The sequence below is a fragment of the Pogoniulus pusillus genome, chromosome Z, assembly GCF_015220805.1.
Source record: "Pogoniulus pusillus isolate bPogPus1 chromosome Z, bPogPus1.pri, whole genome shotgun sequence".
NCBI lineage: Eukaryota > Metazoa > Chordata > Aves > Piciformes > Lybiidae > Pogoniulus > Pogoniulus pusillus.
The window spans coordinates 11536592-11557819 of NC_087309.1; the positions used below are offsets into that span (position 1 = coordinate 11536592).

The 21228-nt window shown below is 39.9% G+C and overlaps 1 protein-coding gene across 3 annotated transcripts in view; it reads left to right on the forward strand.

Annotated features, from left to right (window-relative positions):
• Positions 1–21228, forward strand: part of MTMR12 (myotubularin related protein 12) — a 35446-nt gene that overhangs the window by 9144 nt on the left and 5074 nt on the right. For all 3 annotated transcript variants that reach the window (XM_064139949.1, XM_064139948.1, XM_064139947.1), the window contains exons 3-13: positions 1420–1559; positions 3331–3403; positions 4926–5056; positions 5721–5814; positions 8898–9021; positions 10128–10203; positions 13086–13192; positions 15259–15383; positions 17321–17399; positions 18957–19027; positions 20414–20586. In XM_064139949.1, the coding sequence (XP_063996019.1) occupies positions 1420–1559; positions 3331–3403; positions 4926–5056; positions 5721–5814; positions 8898–9021; positions 10128–10203; positions 13086–13192; positions 15259–15383; positions 17321–17399; positions 18957–19027; positions 20414–20586 (1193 nt within the window). The remainder of the gene's footprint in view (positions 1–1419; positions 1560–3330; positions 3404–4925; positions 5057–5720; positions 5815–8897; positions 9022–10127; positions 10204–13085; positions 13193–15258; positions 15384–17320; positions 17400–18956; positions 19028–20413; positions 20587–21228) is intronic.

Below are 21228 nucleotides of genomic sequence, written 5' to 3' on the forward strand. Positions count from 1 at the left end.
TACTCAGCACTGGTCAGGCCACACCTTGAGTGCTGTGTCCAGTTCTGAGCTCCTCAATTCAAGAGAGATGTTGAGGTACTGGAATGTGTCCAGAGAAGGGCAACAAGGCTGGTGAGGGTCCTTGAACACAAACCCTATGAGGAGAGGCAGAGGGAGCTGGGGTTGTTTAGCCTGGAGAAGAGGAGGCTCAGGGGTGACCTCATTGCTGTCTACAACTACCTGAAGGGACATTGTAGCCAGGTGTGGGTTGGTCTCTTCTGCCTGGCAACCAGCAATAGAACAAGGGGACACAGTCTCAAGTTGTGCCGGGATAGGTCTAGGCTGGATGTTAGGAGGAAGTTGTTGGCAGAGAGATTGATTGGCATTGGAATGGTCTGCCCAGGGAGGTCTTGGAGGCACCATCCCTGGAGGTGTTCAAGCAAAGTCTGGCTGAAGCACTTAGTGGCATGGTCTAGTTGATTGGCTAGGGCTGGGTGCTAGGTTGGACTGGCTGAGCTTGGAGGTCTCTTCCAACTTTTTTGATTCTATGATTGCAGACTAAAGTCCAAGAACTAGTGGATACCTACTATTTAGTTGTTTTGCATTTACTATGAGTTACTAAGGCCTTTTGATGCCTCATTCATGTTAAGATTTTTCTTCTTATTATTTGCTATTCTTTATGAATCTTGGGGGAGATTTTTTTAAGGTGATGTTACTGAAATAAAATATGAGAATCAAGTTTAGAATAAACTACTGTTCTGTTCCTTTTTTTCTACCTTATAGGGAAGGCCAAGGAGCTGGCTAGTTATGCCTCTTAAAACCTCTTCTTACTTTCTCAAACTCAAAGTTCAATTCCTCCTAATTTTAGGATTAAATCTTCATTATTATTTATACAAACTTGTGTTTGAGAGTTTTAAAATAGCCCTGGAACCTGTGAAATAAGAAGCATCTCCAGCCAAAGCTATGGAAGATTGGTGAATTTGCAATAGTCACTTCAAAGGTTTCAATACTCCTAGAGTTTAGCAGGAAGGAAAATTGGAAGTTTTCAGGTTGCCTATTTAATGTGTAAACTATTCTTCTCTAGACTTTGGTTTTTTTTTTTCCTAGTACATGCTTCAATAACTGCTCCTTGTGATGCTGTACATTGTTGTTCGGTCACCTGGAGTAGGTCATGGTATGAGTGCATCTGCTTACAGAAGTCCTAAGTGACTGTGGTTGAATAGTGTTCATCCATCTTAAGTAATGTTAGTAACCTGCAAGGTACTCAATGTATCAGTTCCAGGAACTTCCCCTAAGTCTTTTTGCATATCAATAGTAATATATCTTCAAGCATACACTTGAACAAACTCTTGGGAAGTTAATGCTGTCTTTAATGTAACAGCTGAAATAATTCAGTTATGAATGTCAGTTATGTTGCAAGTCAGTGTTTCTTTTACACAGGTGAACTGCTGCTTTGTGAGGCAAGCACGGTATACAAATACATACAAGAAGATGGGTCAGATCGTGGCACCTATGGGAAACTTGTATGCACAAACTTCAAGATTGCTTTCCTTGATGATGATTCTGCTACAAATGAAAATGTAGGACGATAAATTTTCTCATTATGACCAAACAGACTCTGAAGACATGTAGTACTGTCTCTAAGTAATCCTGTCTTTCCCTTTATATAAGGATACAGAATGAATATGGATTTATACAAGTTTTTATGGGTGAAGACTAGCTTAAATCAGTCTTCATATGGTCTCTGTAGATCTGTCCTCATGCTCTAATGATTAAGTGAAAAAACCATGTAAATCTCTCTGTGGATACATGCATTAGACATAATTTATCTCTTCTGAGCTAGTAATTTTGTGAAAAATGTATTGTTTTGAAAATTAAATCAGCAGTTTTCTTTAAACCTCATTTGTGAGTGCTTCTCTAGTAGCACTTGCAGAAGTACAAATGTCAAATGTACTTCTAATGTTGAGTAACACGTGTCTGACCTACCTTTGGGCTTCATCTGCAGAACTGCTTCAGGGCTGCACAAGACTGATCTAGATAATTGTTTGTGTGGCTTAGTAGTGCTCTGAATTATATAATTTGAAATCAGGTGTTGACTACAAAGATTTAAAAATTTGGTTTAAAAGATTTTTAAAACTGGCAAATGTTAAAAAAAGCTTAGAAGTCCCCAAATCCTACAAATTATTTAAATCTTGTTTCCTTTGCTCAAAGTGAGCTGTCAGAGGGAAATGGTAATGCCACACTTTTTGAATATGCTTAAATATCCAAAACAGTCTGGTCTATTTAGGTGATAAAAAGGAAGTAGTCTAGTGTATATGGCTCTTAAATTCAAGCTGATCTCGACAGTGGAGAAGAATAGGATTTGACACATGTTCATTGTATTTAGAAGTTCCTTTAGCTAAAATTTTAGGGAGTTCAGATGTTCAGCTAAGGCTTCTGCAGCCAAATATGGGTGTTTGGGCCTTCTAGAATTAACTGAGACAAAACTGTGGAGCCCTTTCTACAGATCACTTAAGGTTTATGCTGAAGTTGATAGTGATCAAGCTAACTTTTGTTCCACCACTAACTTTAAATCTTGGGTTTATGGCATGCCAAGTCATCTGTATTTCTCTTAACAAAAGTTCAGTATCAGCCACCTGATTCAGACAGCTGCAAATCTGGAAATAATTTGAATGAGGTTAACTGTCCATAGCTGTCTTCATGTAGAATTTGATTTGTTTGTGTAGTGTACATCAGCCTTCTATTAATATTTAATGTAACAATGTTTAGTTGTTGCATCACTCAGATGTCATTTCTAACTCAAATCATGGAATGATAAAACTGGAGAGAGCCCAAAATCACTTCAACTTTGGCAGAACAGCAGATAAGCGAATTGGATTGCGTGTCTTTATTTTACCCAGAGATAAATCTGGCTCTTCATGCTGGAATATTCTTGAGATACTTACTGTTTTAAGAGACCTTCTATTTCTTGCCAGGTTCCCATAGCAAGGAAACTTGTCATAAAAAGGCTTGGATTACACCAAGTTGCTGTATTTCCTGTTTACTGTGATGATTCTCGTTTGAAAAGTGACTGTAAACAGAAGTGCATGCTTTGAAGCTATCTGAAAAGTAAAACTCTGTTTCAAGCTTGGCAGAGACTTACTTAAAACTGTACTTGCAGTTTGTATGCTGTGCATGTTTGATTTGCATTGATCCAGTTTGCTAACTGTTCTTTTTGTGTTTTGCCTTACACAGCTTATGAAAAGTAATGCTGATATTAGAATATGTCCCAAATACATTCTTCACTTGTGAGAAGGTGCTGCTGCTTAGCAGTGTGACTTTTCTAAATTGGGTTTTTTTTCCTTCTTTCAGGAGCCACAATTTAAGAATAAGATTGTAGGAGAAAATGACATAACCCTGCAATGTGTAGATCAAATCTATGGAGGTAGGTCAGCTTCCTCCTCTTGGTTTGACATGCCTCATGCTTCTAATCATGCTATACTGCTGGTGCTCTTTGTATGCATAATCCCTTTCAGAAAACTGAGAGTTGGCACTTGCAGACTTCTTTTTTTCCTGGGCTATTTTAACCCTAGTTTCCAGTTATATTTAAAGATAAAATAAGAGATCTATCAGAACTGAGTCCACAGAACCACAGAATTGTTTGAGTTGGAAGAGACCTCTGAGATCATCCAGTCCAACCATCAGCTCAACACCGTGATGGCCACTAAACCATGGCCCCAAGTACCATGGGCACAGGTTTCTTGAGCACCTCCAGGGATGGGGACTCCACCACCTCCCTGGGCAGCCTGTGCCAATCTCTGACCACTCTCCAACCTAACCCTACCCTGGCACAGTTTCAGGCCATTTCCTCTTCTCCTATTACCCGATGCTGTAGAGAGGAGCCCAACCCCCAGTTCACTGCAGCCTCCTCTCAGGGAGCTGTAGAGAGAAATGAGGTCTCCAACCCCCAACTCACTGCAGCCTCCTCTTATCCCTCAAGTTCACCAAAGCTACATACTAGTTATTTGTCTTTCTTGGACAAACAAAACAATTCCATCAGAATGGATTTAAAACACAGAAGTGTACTGTGAAAAGTTTGATTGCTGCACAGGGTTCTTCCAGTGTATCAACTATTTCTGTAAATATCCATGTATTTGCTTCATTTCAGCAATAGCACTGCAGAGCAGTACACGTGTCAAATTCCTTAACAGTAGCTTTTTGTCTAAGGAAACTTTGGTTTCTGAGATGTGTGGTGTCTTCAAAATGTGAAAGGAGATAGAAAACAAGGTTTTAATTTACAAGGAAATCAGTAAGTGTGTTGCAAAGGGCATTACAGCTATACCTGAGTTACTGAAAACAAGTAAACAAGAACGAGGCTGGTAATTTGTAAATAGTAGGAAAGGCTTTATTTGCAATCCTCACTTTGGTCTGCTGTTAATGTATTCAGAACACTTATGAATGGTGATGTGGGTTCATGAAGGAGTGGATGAGGGGCAGGTTATGAGACGCTATTTTGTTTCATGTAAAATGGCGTAGCTAGCAGTACTTGAAGTTGTAAAATGATATGTCCTCAAACAGAAGTGAACAAGGACTCTCTTGGGGAACTTTTGGTGATTAAAAATTGAGGTGTGTTATTTTTAGAAACTTAGAATGATCTCAGTTGTTTGGGGGCTTTCCCTCAGGCAAAATTACTGAAGTATTTTCTATGTCCTCCTCAAAACTTTTAAGTAACTATGCAGTCAGACTGCAAACAGAAACAATCACTGATTAGCTGGCTTCAAGTTTGATTTCCACTTTGCAGGAAGTAGTTGTGCTTGCCAGTCTGTTGCAGAATGCTTGTTCTGAGTTGCTAAAACTTCAACTTGAATGAGCTTCTTGATAATTTTCTGAAGTCAGGAAGGCATAGCTTTTAACTGTGATGGCAAAGTTCTTTGTGATATGTACTTAAAATGTTTTAAATTCTGCAGTTTATGATGAGAAAAAGAAGCTTCTAACTGGACAACTGAGAAAATACCCAGAAAAGCTAATTATCTACTGTAAAGATCTTAGAGTATTTCATTTCTGCCTGAGGTACACAAAAGAAGAGGAAGTGAAGAGAGTAAGTATAGTAACTTAATTTTCTTTTTTTAACTTAGTGTTGAGTGTTTGGTTGTGGGCATGAGGAAAGAATGAAACTGATCCTGAGAGACCTCTTAAACTTGAAGCGTTTCATGATCATTCCAAATGATCAGAAGCAGACAACTTGATTTCTAGCTAAACTTACTCATTCAACCTGAGTTATTTGTAGCAGTTCAAAGATCCAGTGCATTTGCACTTCTTTAGAAACTGGGGCTTTAGAGTACTAAATGAAATTGCCTTCAGGAAAACTTGTAAAGCTTTTCAGTTTGCAGTATATAATTTTATTACATTTTAGAGCCCTGCCTTTTTCATATGGAAGCAGTTATTTTCCTGGTTATGTGAGTTCTCTTGACAGGTTAATCTGAACTCCAAACTCCAAGTCTGTTACTTTTGCTTAAATAATAAGAGTAATTTTTAAAGGTGAACAACTGTAATATTTCTCATTAAGCCAAATAGGTACAGTATCTTGCAGGCAATAGATAAAGCTTTCTAAAAATCAGTTTTTATCTGCTGGGAACTCATTGAGCAGTTCTGTTTAAAGCATGAGTGGAGGGTTTAAAATAATATGTGAGGTGGTTTGGTTTTTTTTTTTGCACTGACAGTTTTAAGCTGTGTCTGAGTGTTGATTTTTGGTCCTTTCCTAGATCGTCAGTGGTATAGTCCATCACAGCCAGACTCCTAAGCTGCTTAAACGCTTGTTTCTGTTTTCTTATGCATCAGCTGCCCCAAACAACACAGGTAAGTATTTTTCTACTTTTCATTTGCAGTTGTTGCCTATTGTTAGTTCCTTAAGCAGTTTGGCATGCATAGTAGCTGAGTTCATGCTCTGCATATGACTCTGCACCACTAGCAGAGAGCATCAGAGGATCATTGTTTTTGCTTGCTATACATTGTTAAGATTTGTTACTGAAAGCCTCCGAATTGTCTGCTTTTGGTCTGTGTTCTTCAATATAGTTGCAGAGACACTTTCCAAGCAAGAGTGGGATCACCACATTGAAAACTTGCTGTGATCAAGATGTGCAAACACTTTTTTTTCATAGGAAAACTAAAGAGGGTAGATTAAGACTATGTAAAAGGAGGATATTTTTTACAATGAGAGTTGTGAAACACTGCCCCAGATTGCCCAGAGAGGTGATAAATGCCATTCCAGGACAGGCTGGACAGGGTGTTGAGCAATCTGGTCTAGTTGAAAGTGTCCCCACTAACTGCAAGGGGATTTGACTGGATGACCACTAAAGGTCCTTTCCAAGCTAAATCACTTCATGATTCTGTGAGCTTCTGACTAGAGTGCTTTCATCTAGAAGATATTTGGCTTATTTTTATAAATGTATTTTTTTCTGTACCATTGCAGTGAACCACACTTCCTGCTCTTAATTCTTTAATTATCACATTTTCAGTGGCCTCTGACAAACTATTTCCCTTTTTGCTCTTCCTTGCAAGCCATCTGCTTCTCCTAGGCAACTGCATAGGTTTGCATAGTGAAACTCCCATAGACATGTGACTTCCTCTTATAGCTAATTTTTAACATAATCTTCCCATTCAGTCAAACCTGGCTGAATAATATAGTGAGATGCAAATTAAAGATGAAGTTGTCAGTGCACTTTCTTGCGGTTCAGACTTCAACTGAAGTAACAACACTGTTCTGAATTGGGAACTTGATTCTTAGTGCACCAGGAAGTCCTGTTCCTTCTATGAAAGGAAGTTTTGATGTACCAAAGGTATTGATTGGACTCTTATGAAAATGTCAAGGAATTGCACAGTCATTAAGTTTAAAAGAAATCTCTGGATATCTACTTATGTTCCTATCCATCTTTCCTTGTTTAGAGTAGAGTTAACTGCAGCAAGTTTACTAGGGTCATGTCCACATGGATTTTTAATATTGTTGATATCTTAGACTCCACATCCTTTTGGACAGCCTGTTGTGTTATTTGACCATCCTTCTAGTGAAAAAAGTGAAAATTTTACATGGGGATTTCTGTGCCTTTTGTCATGTTCCTGGGTACCACTGAGTCTGGATTTATCTTGTTTGCTTCTCCATCATCTTCTGCCAGTCAGCTGTTTATATACTCAAGAAAGATGTCTTACCCCTCTGCACCCATGCCAAGCCTTCTTCAAACTGAATGACCCTAGCTCTCAGGCTCTTCTCATACCAGGAGCTTGCTTCAAGCCCTTTAATGATCTTAATGGTCCTTTGCTGGACTTGGTCCAGCAAGCCAGTGCCTGTCTTGTATTGCAAAGCCCACCACTGGATTCAGCACTCCAGGCATGGCCTCTTTGCAGTGCTGAGATAAGAATACCTCACAATGATTTGTTCAACTTGTAGGCAATAGCTTTTCCTCACATAGTCCAAGAATACCTTGACCACTCACTACAAAGATACAGGCTGTTCCTGCAGCCTGCATTTGTAGCTGGTGTTCAGTTTGAACTATAAACATCAGAAAGACTAAAGTTTTCCAGGTAGGCACTAAGCAAATACTGTAGGATCTATGTCTTCATAGCATCATTGAAATGTTGTGCCAGAATTCTTTTAATATTTAATAGCAATCTTCTATAATTAATGCCTAGGTTTCATTGTTTGGTATACTGCTTACAGGACAGATCAAGTAGTCTTCAGAAACTGGAGTTTATGCCTCATGGTCCAATACTCCTAAAATCTTAACTTGTCCCTTTGAGCTTGCTAATAATGTTCCATTTCCAGGTGTAAATTTTTCATCTGCCACGTTTTCTTACAGTGGAGAGTTTCAGCTTGCCATTGTATCTTCTGTGAAAATTGTCTGTTTGGTGTTCCAGTGTTAGCTCATGTTGCATGGTGCTTAATTATAATGGATGCCCCAAATGGTTGTCATTACTCCATAAATTGTATGATTGCTAGCCAGAATCTGAGGCTAAATCAGCCTGCTCTCATAACTGTTGCTGAGGTGGCTAAATAGAAATATGGGAAGAGTTCCCACCTGAAACAATTGAGACTGAATAGCTGCAATCAGGTTCCTGCTGTAATCTTGTGCTTGAAATGTTCTACTCAGTGCAAAATTCCTGTCTATGATAAAAGAATGAACTTTAATATCTGAATTGCAGAAAGGCTTTGGGTAAGATTGTTAATTGTACATTTTAGGCCTGTATTGACAGATTTGCAGAATGGTTTGGGTTGGAAAGGGCCTTAAAGATCATTCAGTTCCAACCCCCAGGCAGGGACACCTCTGATTAGAACAGGTTACTCAAGGCCTCATCCAAGCTGGCCTTGGGCACCTCCAGGGAGGGGGCATCCACAACCTTCCTGGGCATCCTGTTCCAGTGTCTCACTGCAAAGAATTTCTTCCTAAGCTCTAGTCTCAATCTGCTCTCTTCCAGCTTCAATCCATTGCCCCTCATCATGTCACTCCAAGTGCTTGGGAAAAGTCCCTCCTAGATGCCAGTCAGCTACACTAGTATCAAATGGAAGTTCCATAAGAGCTGCTTAGTTTCTGTAGGAGAAACTATTCTTAAAGTGGAGGTGGTGGAGGCACCGTCCCTGGGGGTCTTCAAGAAAAGACTGGATGAGGCACTTAGTGCCATGGTCTAGTTGACTGGATAGGGCTGGGTGATAGGTTGGACTGGATGATCTTGGAGGTCTCTTCCAACCTGGTTGATTCTATGATTCTAAAGCAATATTTGGCAGAAGTTGTGCTGTTAAATATCAGATGGAAACAGTGTGGTATACAACAGCATTTTATTTTCTACTTGGGACTTTGCTTGCTTACCTCTAATGAAAAGTAACCACTTTTCCATGCTTTCATGTTAGAGTTTCTCTGTCTTTAAGTTCAGTATTTATTCATATCTGACAGATGGAAGAAACCAAACTGTGATGTTTGATACTCTTGAAGACTGGCGTTATGAATTGGAGCGGACCAAAGGGAATGTGAAATACAAAGCAGTGACTACCAATGAAGGTTACAGAGTGTCTGAAAAGTAAGCTTGCCCTGATTAATAGTGAACTTCAGTAGGAGTCTCGCTAAGATTTGCAGAAATCAGTGCAACCTTTTATTGGTCAGTATTTTTCAGTTGTAACATACTAGGGTGTTTTAGGATCTGGCTTCCACTTTGATGTATCAGGTACTTTGGTAATCTTACACAACCCTTTTTTAAGCAGGGTAACTTCAGCATTGTGTCGGACTACTTGGGACCTTGGTTAGTCAAGCTTTGACTATAGGGGTAGAAATGGAATAGAAAGTATGTAGGTCTGGTACCTAACACATTTGTCAGACTTTCTGGTTAGGATGACACTTTTTCAATCCTGTACCTTTATTTGATGATGTTACAAGCTTTGGAGATGTTCTGTTTTAGCTGGTGGACTGAGTGGAGAGAGTAGTTGGTTTAAAGTGTTATCTGCAAAACGTGCTGATTAAAATTTAATCTGTTGCCTTCAGTGGAAGGTTAGAGATCTGTAGTTGTGCCAGTCTAAGTAGCATCTGTTGGTGAATCCTTTATGATGTACGTAAGGCCTCGTGTTCTGCTATTATTTAATGGTCAAATCCCAACATGCTTCACAAACCTTAGGAACAAAGATGAATTTTCTGTGGAGTCTTAACTATTTTTCTACAACTTTACTGAGAGACCCAAGCTGAGGTTGCTTGCCTTTGTTGTTTCTGTGGGACCTGAACATAAATGGTGTTGGTTGATTCTGGAGATTCTTAACATATTAAACTACTAGTCCGATTCCAGAATGTAATTTAATACTACAAGGATATTTTCTGGAACAGTATGAGAGCCATGACAATCTTAATCAGCCTTAAATGTTACAGTCAAATATAGGACTTGGTTAAACACTTGGGGAGGCAGGAGAATGTTGCAATGAAAATAATAGAGAGCTCAACACTGGAAGAAAATACCTTAGGCAGCTGAAAATAAAGGGATAGTGTGGAGGACAATGTAACTCAGTAGGAAAAGTTATTGTAGCGGTAAGAGTGAATATATTATTAGCATGTGGTCTAAAACTCTTGCCATGATGAAAAGTTGCTGGGAGATTGATCTTTGTTAGGGTTTTAAGTGCAAGATTTTTTTTTTTATTATCCTAGGCTGCCTCTGTATTTCGTTGTTCCCATATGCATTTCTGAAGAGAGCATCTTGAAGTATGAAGGCAGAGGCATTCCTGTAAGTATATGTGCATGGCTGAGGGTGAGGAATCTTATTGCAAAAACAATTTCAACTAGCATTTCAGGTGTTACTGCATATTATTTTTTTAGAACCTTTTTAATGGTTCATGTGTATACCTAGTTATCTACAGAAGAGGAAACAGATGTTGGAAGCAGTGCTTACAGCATTCCGTGTTCCCTAAACAGTGTAGAGCAAAAGCAAACTGTTTGTGTATGGGTCACAGTCTCCATTTACTTAATATTGGAAATCTAATGTCCTGCAGTCTACATATATTACTAGTCATCTACCCAGCCTGTTTTCTATCTGTTGGCCTGTTTTTGATGCCAGCCTGTACTGATTGGCATCTAGCTGGAGCAGGATGTAGCGCTTGAAACACTGTTTTGATACAGAGGTGAAGACAGGTGTAGAGGTGTACAGGTACAGCTCAGTATCTCCATTTACTTAGCATGACTGCTGGTAAATAGTATGGCTGTGATGGTGCAGTGATTTTACAAAGCCACGTAGCCTAGCTGGAAAAACTAGTTCCACCAGTTTCAACAGAAATTGGAGTTAAATGTATTGGATTGTGCTTTGTAGGAAACCTGGCTTTGGCTTCCTACTTCATACCAGAGTTTATGAACCTCTAATGCAGAGTAGATTAAAAACAAGTAGCAAAAAACTCACTTACAAGGTCTTAGTTGCTGCGATTCCATCAGTTTACCAAGGAAAATCATGTTCATTTCATGGTCCTAAATTAAACACTCTGTAGGAAAGATAATGCTCTACCGTCCTGCCTAACTTCACAGTCCAAAAGGACAAATTAAAAATAGTTCACTTTTTTCTCAGCCAGACAAACAATTTGCAGTGGCTGTTACACAAAATAAACATCCTGTTTCTGTTGCTTTTAATTGCGTCTTCCATTCATAGAACACTTTGGATTGGAAAGGACCTTTAAAGTTTGTCACCTGAAGTGAGCAGGGACATCTTTGACTAGACCAAGTTGTTCTGAGCTGTATCCAAACTGGCCTGGAATGCTTCCAGGGGTGGGGCTTCTACCACTTCTTTGGACACCCTCATAGTAAAGTACCTGTTCTTAATATCCAATCCAAATCTGCTCTTCTCCACTTTCCAGCATTGCCCCTTGTCCTGTCACCACAGGCCTTTATAATCAGTCTCTCTCCACCCTTCTTGGGAGGTGCTGGAAGGCTATTAGGTCTACCTAGAGCCTCCTCTTCTCCAGGCTGAACAACCCCAGCTGCCTCAGCTTGTCAAAGCAGAGATACTTCAACCCCCTGACCACTCTGATATGAATCAAGAACTGTCTGGAGGACTGGGCCCAGAGAGTGGTGGTGAATGGTGCCACATCCAGTTGGCAGCCAGTCACTAGTGGTGTTCCCCAAGGATCAGTGCTGGGCCCAGTCCTGTTCAATATCTTTATTGATGACCTGGACAAGGGCATTGAGTCCAGCATCAGTAAGTTTGCAGATGACACCAAGCTAGGAGCAGGTGTGGATCTGTTGGAAGGTAGGAGAGCCCTGCAGAGGGACCTGGACAGGCTGGATGGGTGGGCAGAGGCCAATGGGATGAGATTTAACAAGGCCAAGTGCAGAGTTCTGCACTTTGGCCACAACAACCCCAAGCAGTGCTACAGGCTGGGGACTGAGTGGCTGGAGAGCAGCCAGGAGGAAAGGGACCTGGGGGTACTGATAGATAGTAGGCTAAAGATGAGGCAGCAGTGTGCCCAGGTGGCCAAGAGAGCCAATGGCATCCTGGCCTGCATCAGGAACAGTGTGGCCAGTAGGACAAGGGAGGTTATTCTTCCCCTGTACTCAGCACTGGTCAGACCACACCTTGAGTCCTGTGTCCAGTTCTGGGCCCTTCAATTCAAGAAGGATGTTGAGGTGCTGGAGCATGTCCAGAGAAGGGCAACAAAGCTGGTGAGGGGCCTGGAGCACAAACCCTATGAGGAGAGGCTGAGGGAGCTGGGCCTGTTTAGCCTGGAGAAGAGGAGGCTCAGGGGTGATCTTATTACTGTCTACAACTACCTGAAGGGGCATTGTAGCCAGGTGGGGGGTGGCCTCTTCTCCCAGGCAACCAGCAGTAGAACAAGGGGACACAGTCTCAAGTTGTGCCAGGGTAGGTATAGGCTGGATATTAGGAGGAAGTTCTTCCCAGAGAGAGTGATTGGCATTGGAATGGTCTGCCCAGGGAGGTGGTGGAGGCACCATCCCTGGAGGTGTTCAAGCAAAGCCTGGCTGAGGCACTTAGTGCCATGGTCTAGTTGATTGGCTAGGGCTGGGTGCTAGGTTGGACTGGATGATCTTGGAGGTCTCTTCCAACCTGGTTGATTCTATGGTTTTTGTTGCCCTCCTCTCAACCTGCTCTATCTAGTCCATGTCCTTCCTGTATTGAGGGCTCCAGACCTGAACACAGTACTCCAGTTGAGGTCTTGCCCGAGCAGACTCTGCTGTGAGATCTTAGGGCTGAACTGCAAGAAACACTGCTGTATTTGTATAGAGAAACTGATGGCCAATATGTAGGAGCTCTCTTACAAGAGCTGTGTTGTTGTGGATTATCTTTTGACATAATTTAACCATAATTTTGATCAATTTGGTTTTTTTTAACATATGAGTGCAGTCAAGAAAGCAGTGTTCTGATGCAATCTGAAATTTTGTTTCTTTGTACCTGTAGAGAGCTTAACCTGAAACTTGCAAGTGATAATACAGTGTACATGTGGTTTTGGTGAAGATGAAGGTTTTTGCATCTACTGGTGGGTTTGAGTACACCAAAAATTCAGTGAAGCACAGCATACAGCAATTTCTTGTAATTGTTCAGTCACTTAAGCACTTCATGTGGGGCTGTTTAATAATTTTTATCCCCTGATAAATGTCTTTTTGCAGATCTGGTGTTGGTCTTGCCACAGTGGTGCTGCTCTTCTCAAAATGTCTGCATTTCCCAAAGAACAGGATGACAGCACTTCACAAATGCAAAAAGCCTTCTTGGATGGGTCAGTAATAGCTATTCTGTCCACAACACTTTGCTTGGTATGGACCTTGCTTCTCTTTTTCCATATATGCTATATCTTTAAGCTTGCACGCCTCAGGAAACAAGTTCTAGATCTAAAAGTAGTTTTCTGTAGCGAAATGGGGTTAAGCCTTTGGCCTGCATTGGTATGTTGTGCAGGACTCAACATTGCTAAAGGCTTATGTGTAGAAGTACGTCCATATAAGATAAATCTCTCTACAAACTGTTAGGTAAAGCAGCACCAAAGCCTCCAGGTCTTAAGTACGGTTGAAGTATCATTAGCAATTAGCGATGGACTCAGTCATTTCAGTGAATGAGAGAGATCTAGGATCCATCTCTAAATATGGATTTGCAAGCTGAACCCTGCCATCTGAGAATTAGTTTTGTGTTCTTCAGTAGTTCTATGTAGAATTATTTAAGATGAGTGAGACAGTCTGGCAGTTCACTATGGCCATTGTCAGGTTGTCTCAGCTGAGATAGTGAGAATTATTAGCTCGGCAGTGTGAAAAATGCCAAAGTTAATCTAAAAGGAAGACCACAGCTCTCTGGCTGAGAGTTACAGCAATGACTGACTTCTTGTTCTTTTTTTCTAGCTTTTTTAACGTGTTGGGTCACCTGGAGAGAACATCTCTCTTAGTAACAAGATATTAGATCAGTCTAGTACGTACAGTTTGTACTGCTTTGCTGCAAGCTCTTATCTCCTCATAGATGGAGAACCTGTTAACCATACAGAACTAACAGAAAGTATCTCAATTAGGTTCTTAAAGCCTCTTTTATGTATAAAATTAATTATACCTTCTTGAGGAAGGCTTTTGACCGTACCTGCAGGTTCTTTAATGCTTCTCCCCTGAAATGGGGAAGTGTACATGACTTACAATTCTTCTTCATGCTATTTCATAATGTGAAAGCAAAACTAACAGCAAGTGCTAACAAGGCATCAAATGACATTTTGGTGCCTTCTGTGGGGCAGTCTGGACTTGGTGCATTGTTGGTTTTCTTTGGTATGCAGTGCTGGTGATTAACCACTAATACTGAAAAAAATACTACTACTGTTTGTCCATAAGGGTGTGTTAAGGTGCCATTGTAATAGTCTGAACATAACCACACAGCAGATGTGTACAGTTAAGATCATTTACTGAAAAAAAATGTTCCTAGCCAGATCTTCTAGCATTAGCTACATCAGTTTAGAAGATATATGATAATTGACAAATGATTGCCTTCCCTCAGCTCTTGTATCTGATACACCTTCTGGTAGGCCTAGTAACCTGCATTTCTGATGTGGATGCCAGTACTTCTCTTTAAAGCAAGCTTATGTGCTGCAATGTGCAGGAAACAAAGCACTCTGTGTCTGGACAAGTGCCTGCAACGCTTCACTTTTGAAGTAGCTAGAGCACATTTTCCCAGATATTGACAATAAAATGGCAGCATGACAACAGAGGTACTTACTAAGCTGTTGTTTCTCAGAGCTCTGAAGCCTGAATGAGAGGATGTTCTGGATCCAAGCCAAATCTTCATCTAGCCTGGTATTTTTTCCTTTTCTCCAAGGGGGAAAAAATCATGTAGATGAGACAGGTATACTGTCTTGTTGGAGTGCAAATTGTTTCCTCTTTCTTTTACCTGTGTTCCATTAGCAGACCTGGCAGTTAAAGTATCAGGATGTAATCTGGTACAAGTCAAGAAAAGTTGTAAGTGCTTGCTGGGAGATTTGTGTGCTTCTATCCATCTCTTCTTTCTGGATTCACATCTATGTAGCCCACTGGTAAAGTAATTTTGTTGTCTAATGAAACAATACTAAAGAAGCAATAGTAAACTCGAGTAATACTTGTAATGTAATTGTGGAAGTGCATGAGTATAATTTTATCCAGCAGTGAAGAGCAGCCAAGCTTCCAGCCTGTACTTAAAATGCATGGAGGCCACTAGCTTTCTAGGGTCTTTCAGTATTACAGCTGTTTCCTAAACCATGCCTCTTAACTGTCTTCAGTGATAATACCTGGTGTGTCATTTGACTTGAGAGGCAAAAGCCATTAATCTCTTAATGGTTTGATTTAGAATCTATAAGACAATTAGCAAACCTCCTTATGAACTTCTGAAGACAGAGGACTTGTCAAGCAGCCTTCCATCTTTGCAAGATATTCAGACTGCATATACAAGATTTAAACAGCTGTTTTTGATAGGTAAGTTAAACTTGTTAAAGTAGACTTTATCTTCATAGTAACTGATGCAAAGCATAACAATGCTGTCTGATGAATGTGGTCCTTGTCTTATTAGGTGTCTTGCTTCTGAAAGTGGTTAAAAGCAGACTTTCAAATGTGCAACTGAAGAGCGTTTATGACTGACACATTAACAGTCTTTTATATTTCTTAGGCCTACTGCCTCTTGCCAAGCAGTCACAGATTAAAGAGTGACTATGGAGTTTCAGTATTAGTTTGAATCTGCTGGCTGGGTTGAAATTCATTGGAGAGATTTCAGTTTTCCATGGTCTATTGAAATTCAATAGAAAATATTAACCTTTTAAGCCTTTGTGCTATATCAAGAGCTGAGTCTAAATGCTGATTAATTTCTTCCCTAGATTTTGCTACAAGATAGTCCCATCTCAAAATAGTGAGATTGTTAAAAATTGAGTCACTGTAGCTGTGGGGCTGAACGTGGTTACTGTCCACTTGAAAGGAGTAAAAGGGAGTCACGTGACAGTATAGACTTTCAGACATCTTCCTATACTGTTTTGCTACCATGAAACACAGGAGATGTCTGATGGCATGAAAAACCTCACACTGCAATATTCCATTGAACCATTTCAGACAGTCATTCCTCAAGATAATGAGGGTAAATGTTGCAATAACCTCTGTCTAGTGACATGCTGATCACTAGGGCAGCTCACCTGTGACACTGGATGTTGGGCATAGTCCAACTGATCGTCAGTGAGGAGCTGTATAGTTTAAGTGAATGTGAAGATGTTAAAGAAGGTTGGAGAAAACTGCATCTAATGAGAACAGAACTGACTTGGGAGCTTTGAAGATACTTTCTAATACTTTTATGGAGAACCAGTTTCTATGGGCAGGAGGAACTGAATCAGGAAAAGACATTTGATGTTGCTTTTAACATACAGTGAGCAGAATAAGGGGCATGAGCAGGCATGGAGGGAGAATAGCTGCAGGAATAAAACGGATCTGTCTGTGCACTTGAGAATCTGCTGCATGCAGCAGAAAACAAGACACAAGTGAGTATGTGTTGGAATTAAATGTTGGAAGCATATGGAGAGACTTTGAGAAAAGTTACAGAAAAATGAAGAACTGAAGCTATTTGGGGGAGGATAGAGGAGGAAATTATGATTTTCTCAGTTGTTGTGTTGTTTTTCAGTAGTAGAACTGTTAGATATCCTAGGCTCCAAGGTTTGCCTTTTGCAGGAAGGGTAGTCTGTTCTAGTTTTAAGTGACTGTATTAGCTTATGAGACCTTTCCAGCTTCTGAATACTGTCTTTGTTGGAAGTAAAAGCAGTAGAGATTTAGGTTCCGTTTTAAAAAGCTACAGAAAGCCAAGTGAAATTCCTGAAAGTTTAATGACTTTGTGGTATTGTATATGGCTTCCCTCTTTATCTTAGCTATGTGTCTTTGGTTGTGGTGAAAACTGTTTTTGAAACCTTTCAGGCAGTCTTAATTAACATTCCATAAATATGTGTAACTGTGAAAACCCATTCCTGTTTTCTAGCTGTAATGGTAGTGGCTATCAAAATCAGTCTACTTCTGTTAAGCTTTATATAGAATATGCTTTGGAGTGCAGGCAACTGGAGCTCGAAAGAACATCACCTCAAATTAAAATTATTTTCCATTTTTGTCAACAGATTTACTATTTAGTTTGGTTGCTGTTAACCTACAGCATACTTTTGCTACGAGCCTATGGTGCTATAAAACTTTACTGGTGTGTGTAGGACTATTTCACTTCCTCATTCAGGTACAGGGTGTTGACTTTCTAACAGTGCTTAGGATTTACTGACTCCATACTGTTGGCTGTTTTATAACAGCTCATAACTGAAAAGTAATACAATGGATGGCTGTTAATTAGCAAATAGCACAAATATGTGAACAAAAATCTTTTTGTGTGTGTGTTTTTGCAGATAACAGCACAGACTTCTGGGCAACCGATGTGAAATGGTTTTCATTACTGGAGAGCACAAACTGGCTAGAGATAATCAGGTTTGGTATATCTGTAACTATCTGAGTTTCAAATTGTTAAATGTTTGTAGTAGGTTTTCTAGCTGGTTTCTTGAAATGTGGCATTTGTCACCTACAGTAAGTAGCCAAGAAAGTTCAGAAAGATTTGTTGTCCCACTTGTGTATCCACTTGTGTTTCAACAACTTGAGACCAGTGTTTCTACAGTGCAGGCTTGTGTTCAGCTTCCCATGTTAAAGGATATGAGAAGCAGCAGATGATTCCAATTAGAACTCTTCCAGCAAACCCATTAAAACTGTAGATTCAGTAATTTCCCTCCTGCACTTAGTCACCTTCTTCACGAACTGGAGAGTCTTACTTGTTTGTTGCATGAAACTTTAATTCCATACTTCTGAGTAGTCTTGCCATTCTTCTCTACTTCTGTGCTATGTGTTAGGATGGGATGAACTACAGTAATGGAGATGTTATCCCACCATAGATTTATAAAATCACATTTATTCTCAATTTTGTGCCCTCCCGCTCCTGATTGTTCCTGAGACTTTTTTCTTCCTTCAGTAGTCCACAGTAAGTGTCAGAGTAGTGTTGACTAACTTTAGTGGAATGTTGAGGAGTTTTGGTTTTAGTGTTCCTTTGTGCTATCTCTGTTTGCCAGTTTATTCTGCGATCAGCTTGTCACCATGAAGGTCATCTCTATTCTTTCCAGTATTAACAATCAAGAATTCAAATATATGTTGAATGACAGGTTCTAGTGAAGATCATACGCTGAGAAATGCTTTGACATAACCAAGATCACAAGCACTTTAAAGTAAATGCCAGCGCAAGTTCCTATCCTTTGTTCTGAGACTGATCATTTCCATGCTTGCTTCCTGGATCAGTCTGTACTTGGCATTCCTATTAACTGAAAGAGCCATCTCAGCTATTCCAGATGCAAGAACAATGAATCTGACAACTCCACACTCAGGAAATAAACTGTCAGATTCTGTTAGTGACCTGAGTAGTTGCAAGAATCATAATTTGCATGGCAACTTCTGCTGAAAATAACCAGCTTTATGAAGAGAGGTCTAGAAACCAGCAATGTTACATCTGGTCTTATGTGAACTCTTAATTCCACTACATTTTTCTTGTACAATGAAAAGTTCATAGTAAAATTTGTCTGCGTATTTACAAGGTCTGATTGCTGATTCTTCCCTCATCCTAAGAACAGATTATAAGAGAAATGTGGTGTGCAGTAGATTAGAACATGTGTGGCAATTTTGACACTTTCTGGGATAAACATTTGGCTCTTAGCAATTGTAATACTTCACTGTGGGTGTGGTGGCTCCTGTTGATCCAGAATAAAGTACTGTGTTGCAAGTGCACAAAGACAAAAACTGGAAATGCATGACCAGTGGCCAAGTAAAAATGTCTTGAACATTTGCTCTTTAGGTTAAGCACTTCTTCATTTATACAATGAGTGTGACTGTTGTTTTAAAGGACCAGTCAAGTTTCAGTAGTAGGATATTCTAACCCCTTTTAGAAGAAACTCATGTAAGAAACTTCATAGTAAAAATGGTCTCTTATCGTTTTGTGTACCACAACAGGCGAGTCTTGAAGAAAGCAATAGAAGTTGCAGAGTGTCTGGAAAGACAGCATACAAATGTTCTCCTTATAGGTAAGGATTTAGTGAGATTATCCTCTACGTTTTAAATAACTTCTGAACATCTCTAGATGTAGTTTGTGTTGTAAGTCTATGCTGAAGGCTGGTAGTTTATATAGAGTACTCAAAGTACCCATCAGTCTTACCTTCCTGGAATGACAGGACAAGGGGCAATGGGTGGAAATTGAGGGATAGGAAGCTTCATGTACACATGAGGAAAAAATTTCGTCACCGTGAGGGTGCCAGAACACTGGCACAGGCTGCCAAGGGAGACTGTGGAGTCTCCCTCTCTGGAAATATTCAAGACCCACCTGGATGCAGTCCAATGTGATCTGATATAGGTTGTCCTGACTTGGCAGGGGGGTTGGACTAGATGATCTGTTGAGGTCCCTTGTAGCCCATAACATTCTTTGTTTCTGTGAAATGCTTCCTGTAGTTAAAAAAAAAACTAACAATAACAACAGCAAAGACCACAACAACAAAAACCCAAACACACACACACACACACACACACACACACACACACACACCAAACAAAACCCTCACAAAACTAAACAAATACCAACTGACCAACCGACATCCCAATCAAAACATAGCATAATTCTGGGCCAAGAGAAGTATTTTGTGAATGAGAAAGCTGCTGACCAGCAGGAGAATCATGCTACCTCTTGTTTGTTCATTCTTGTTTTCTAACTTATTAAAGGTCTTGCAGATCTATTGTTGTACTTCAAGGGGACGGGAGGCACACCTGCACAAAGGACATGGAGCATAAAACTTTCTGAAAGGCCTTTTTTGTGGTCTAGATACACACTATGTGTTCTCTTAAATACATGAAAGCATATGCTTGTGTACATTTTGAGCAGTATGGTTTCCTAGTCTGAGCAATCACATGGAAAACCAAACTCGGTGGTAACCATTAAGCTACTTTTGGAGTAGTAATTTAGCTGCATTTTTTTCACACACATATTTGAGAGGTGTTTGTAGAAGGCATCTGAAGGGTGAAGAGAGCATGCTGCATGAAGAGGCAATTTTACCCTGTGAAAAGATGCATGCAAGATAGGTGAGGTAAGGGCAGATTAGCTGGCCTGATACCATAAGGCAATATGTGCATTGCAGGAACCTGAAGGACAAGGACATCAAAGTTACAGTAATAAAAGGCTAGCTTTTGCAAGCTTGATTGTGAAAGTATTAGTATAGAAGAAGCCTTAACCTTTTTTTACTAAAAATCCATATTATAAATATGGATTAATTTCTCTCTGATGCCATAACACCTGCAAGAGATTGTGTGCTTTTCTGCTCTTGCAATACTACTTGTTTGTGAAGCTAGCAATATTTTGCCTTTTTTTAACCTATATTTTAAGAATGACTTAGCAGATGAATTTATTCTGTTCTCTTCTGTAGAAGAGAGTGCTACTGATCTGTGCTGTGTAATCTCTAGCCTGGTTCAAGTGATGATGGATTCATACAGCAGAACAAAATCAGGGTTTCAGAGCCTTATTCAGAAGGAGTGGGTGATTGGAGGACACAGCTTTTTGGATCGTTGTAACCACTTACATAAAAGTGACAAAGATGAGGTATGATTGGTTTGGTGGTTTTTTTTTTTTTATTGCTTCACTTCCCTTACTATTTAAAAGATTATGCAGGTTAAGGAGGGATTTAGACATCAGTCCAGAGGTTTCAGTTCAAAAATGTCTTCAAAGAGAACTGTAAAATTTCCTGTTCAGTCTTGGTGTCTCTTGCGTGATGTGTATCTCATGTCCTTTGAAGCTGTGTTATAAATGGCAGTAGTGTCCTCAGAGCTCAAATGAACTGCCTATTCTTGTCGCAGCTGGAGCTTAACTTTATTGTTATGCTAAATGTTTCAGTCTCACCTGTCCCTTTTTGCTTATGTTTTGGGAGTAGATGAGATTGCTATACAGAACAGAAATCATAAGCTGACTAGTTCTGATCAAAAACTGCTGTAAACTAGCTTTGCTTTGCCACTTTTAAAAGGCTGCTTAGCAGCACTTCGATAATAAGTGAATGTGTGTAAATTCACATTAAGAAGTGTTTATCTTATTTGTCAACAATTGGCCTGGGGTAGTTTTGATACTTCTCGAGAGTTTGGCCAAAGTTAAGCAGCAGTTCTGTAGTGGCTTAACTTGTGTAAGATTTGTATCTGCAGACACTAAGTAGCACTGAAAAAAAACCTGCACAGTGAAATGTATTTTTTCTGA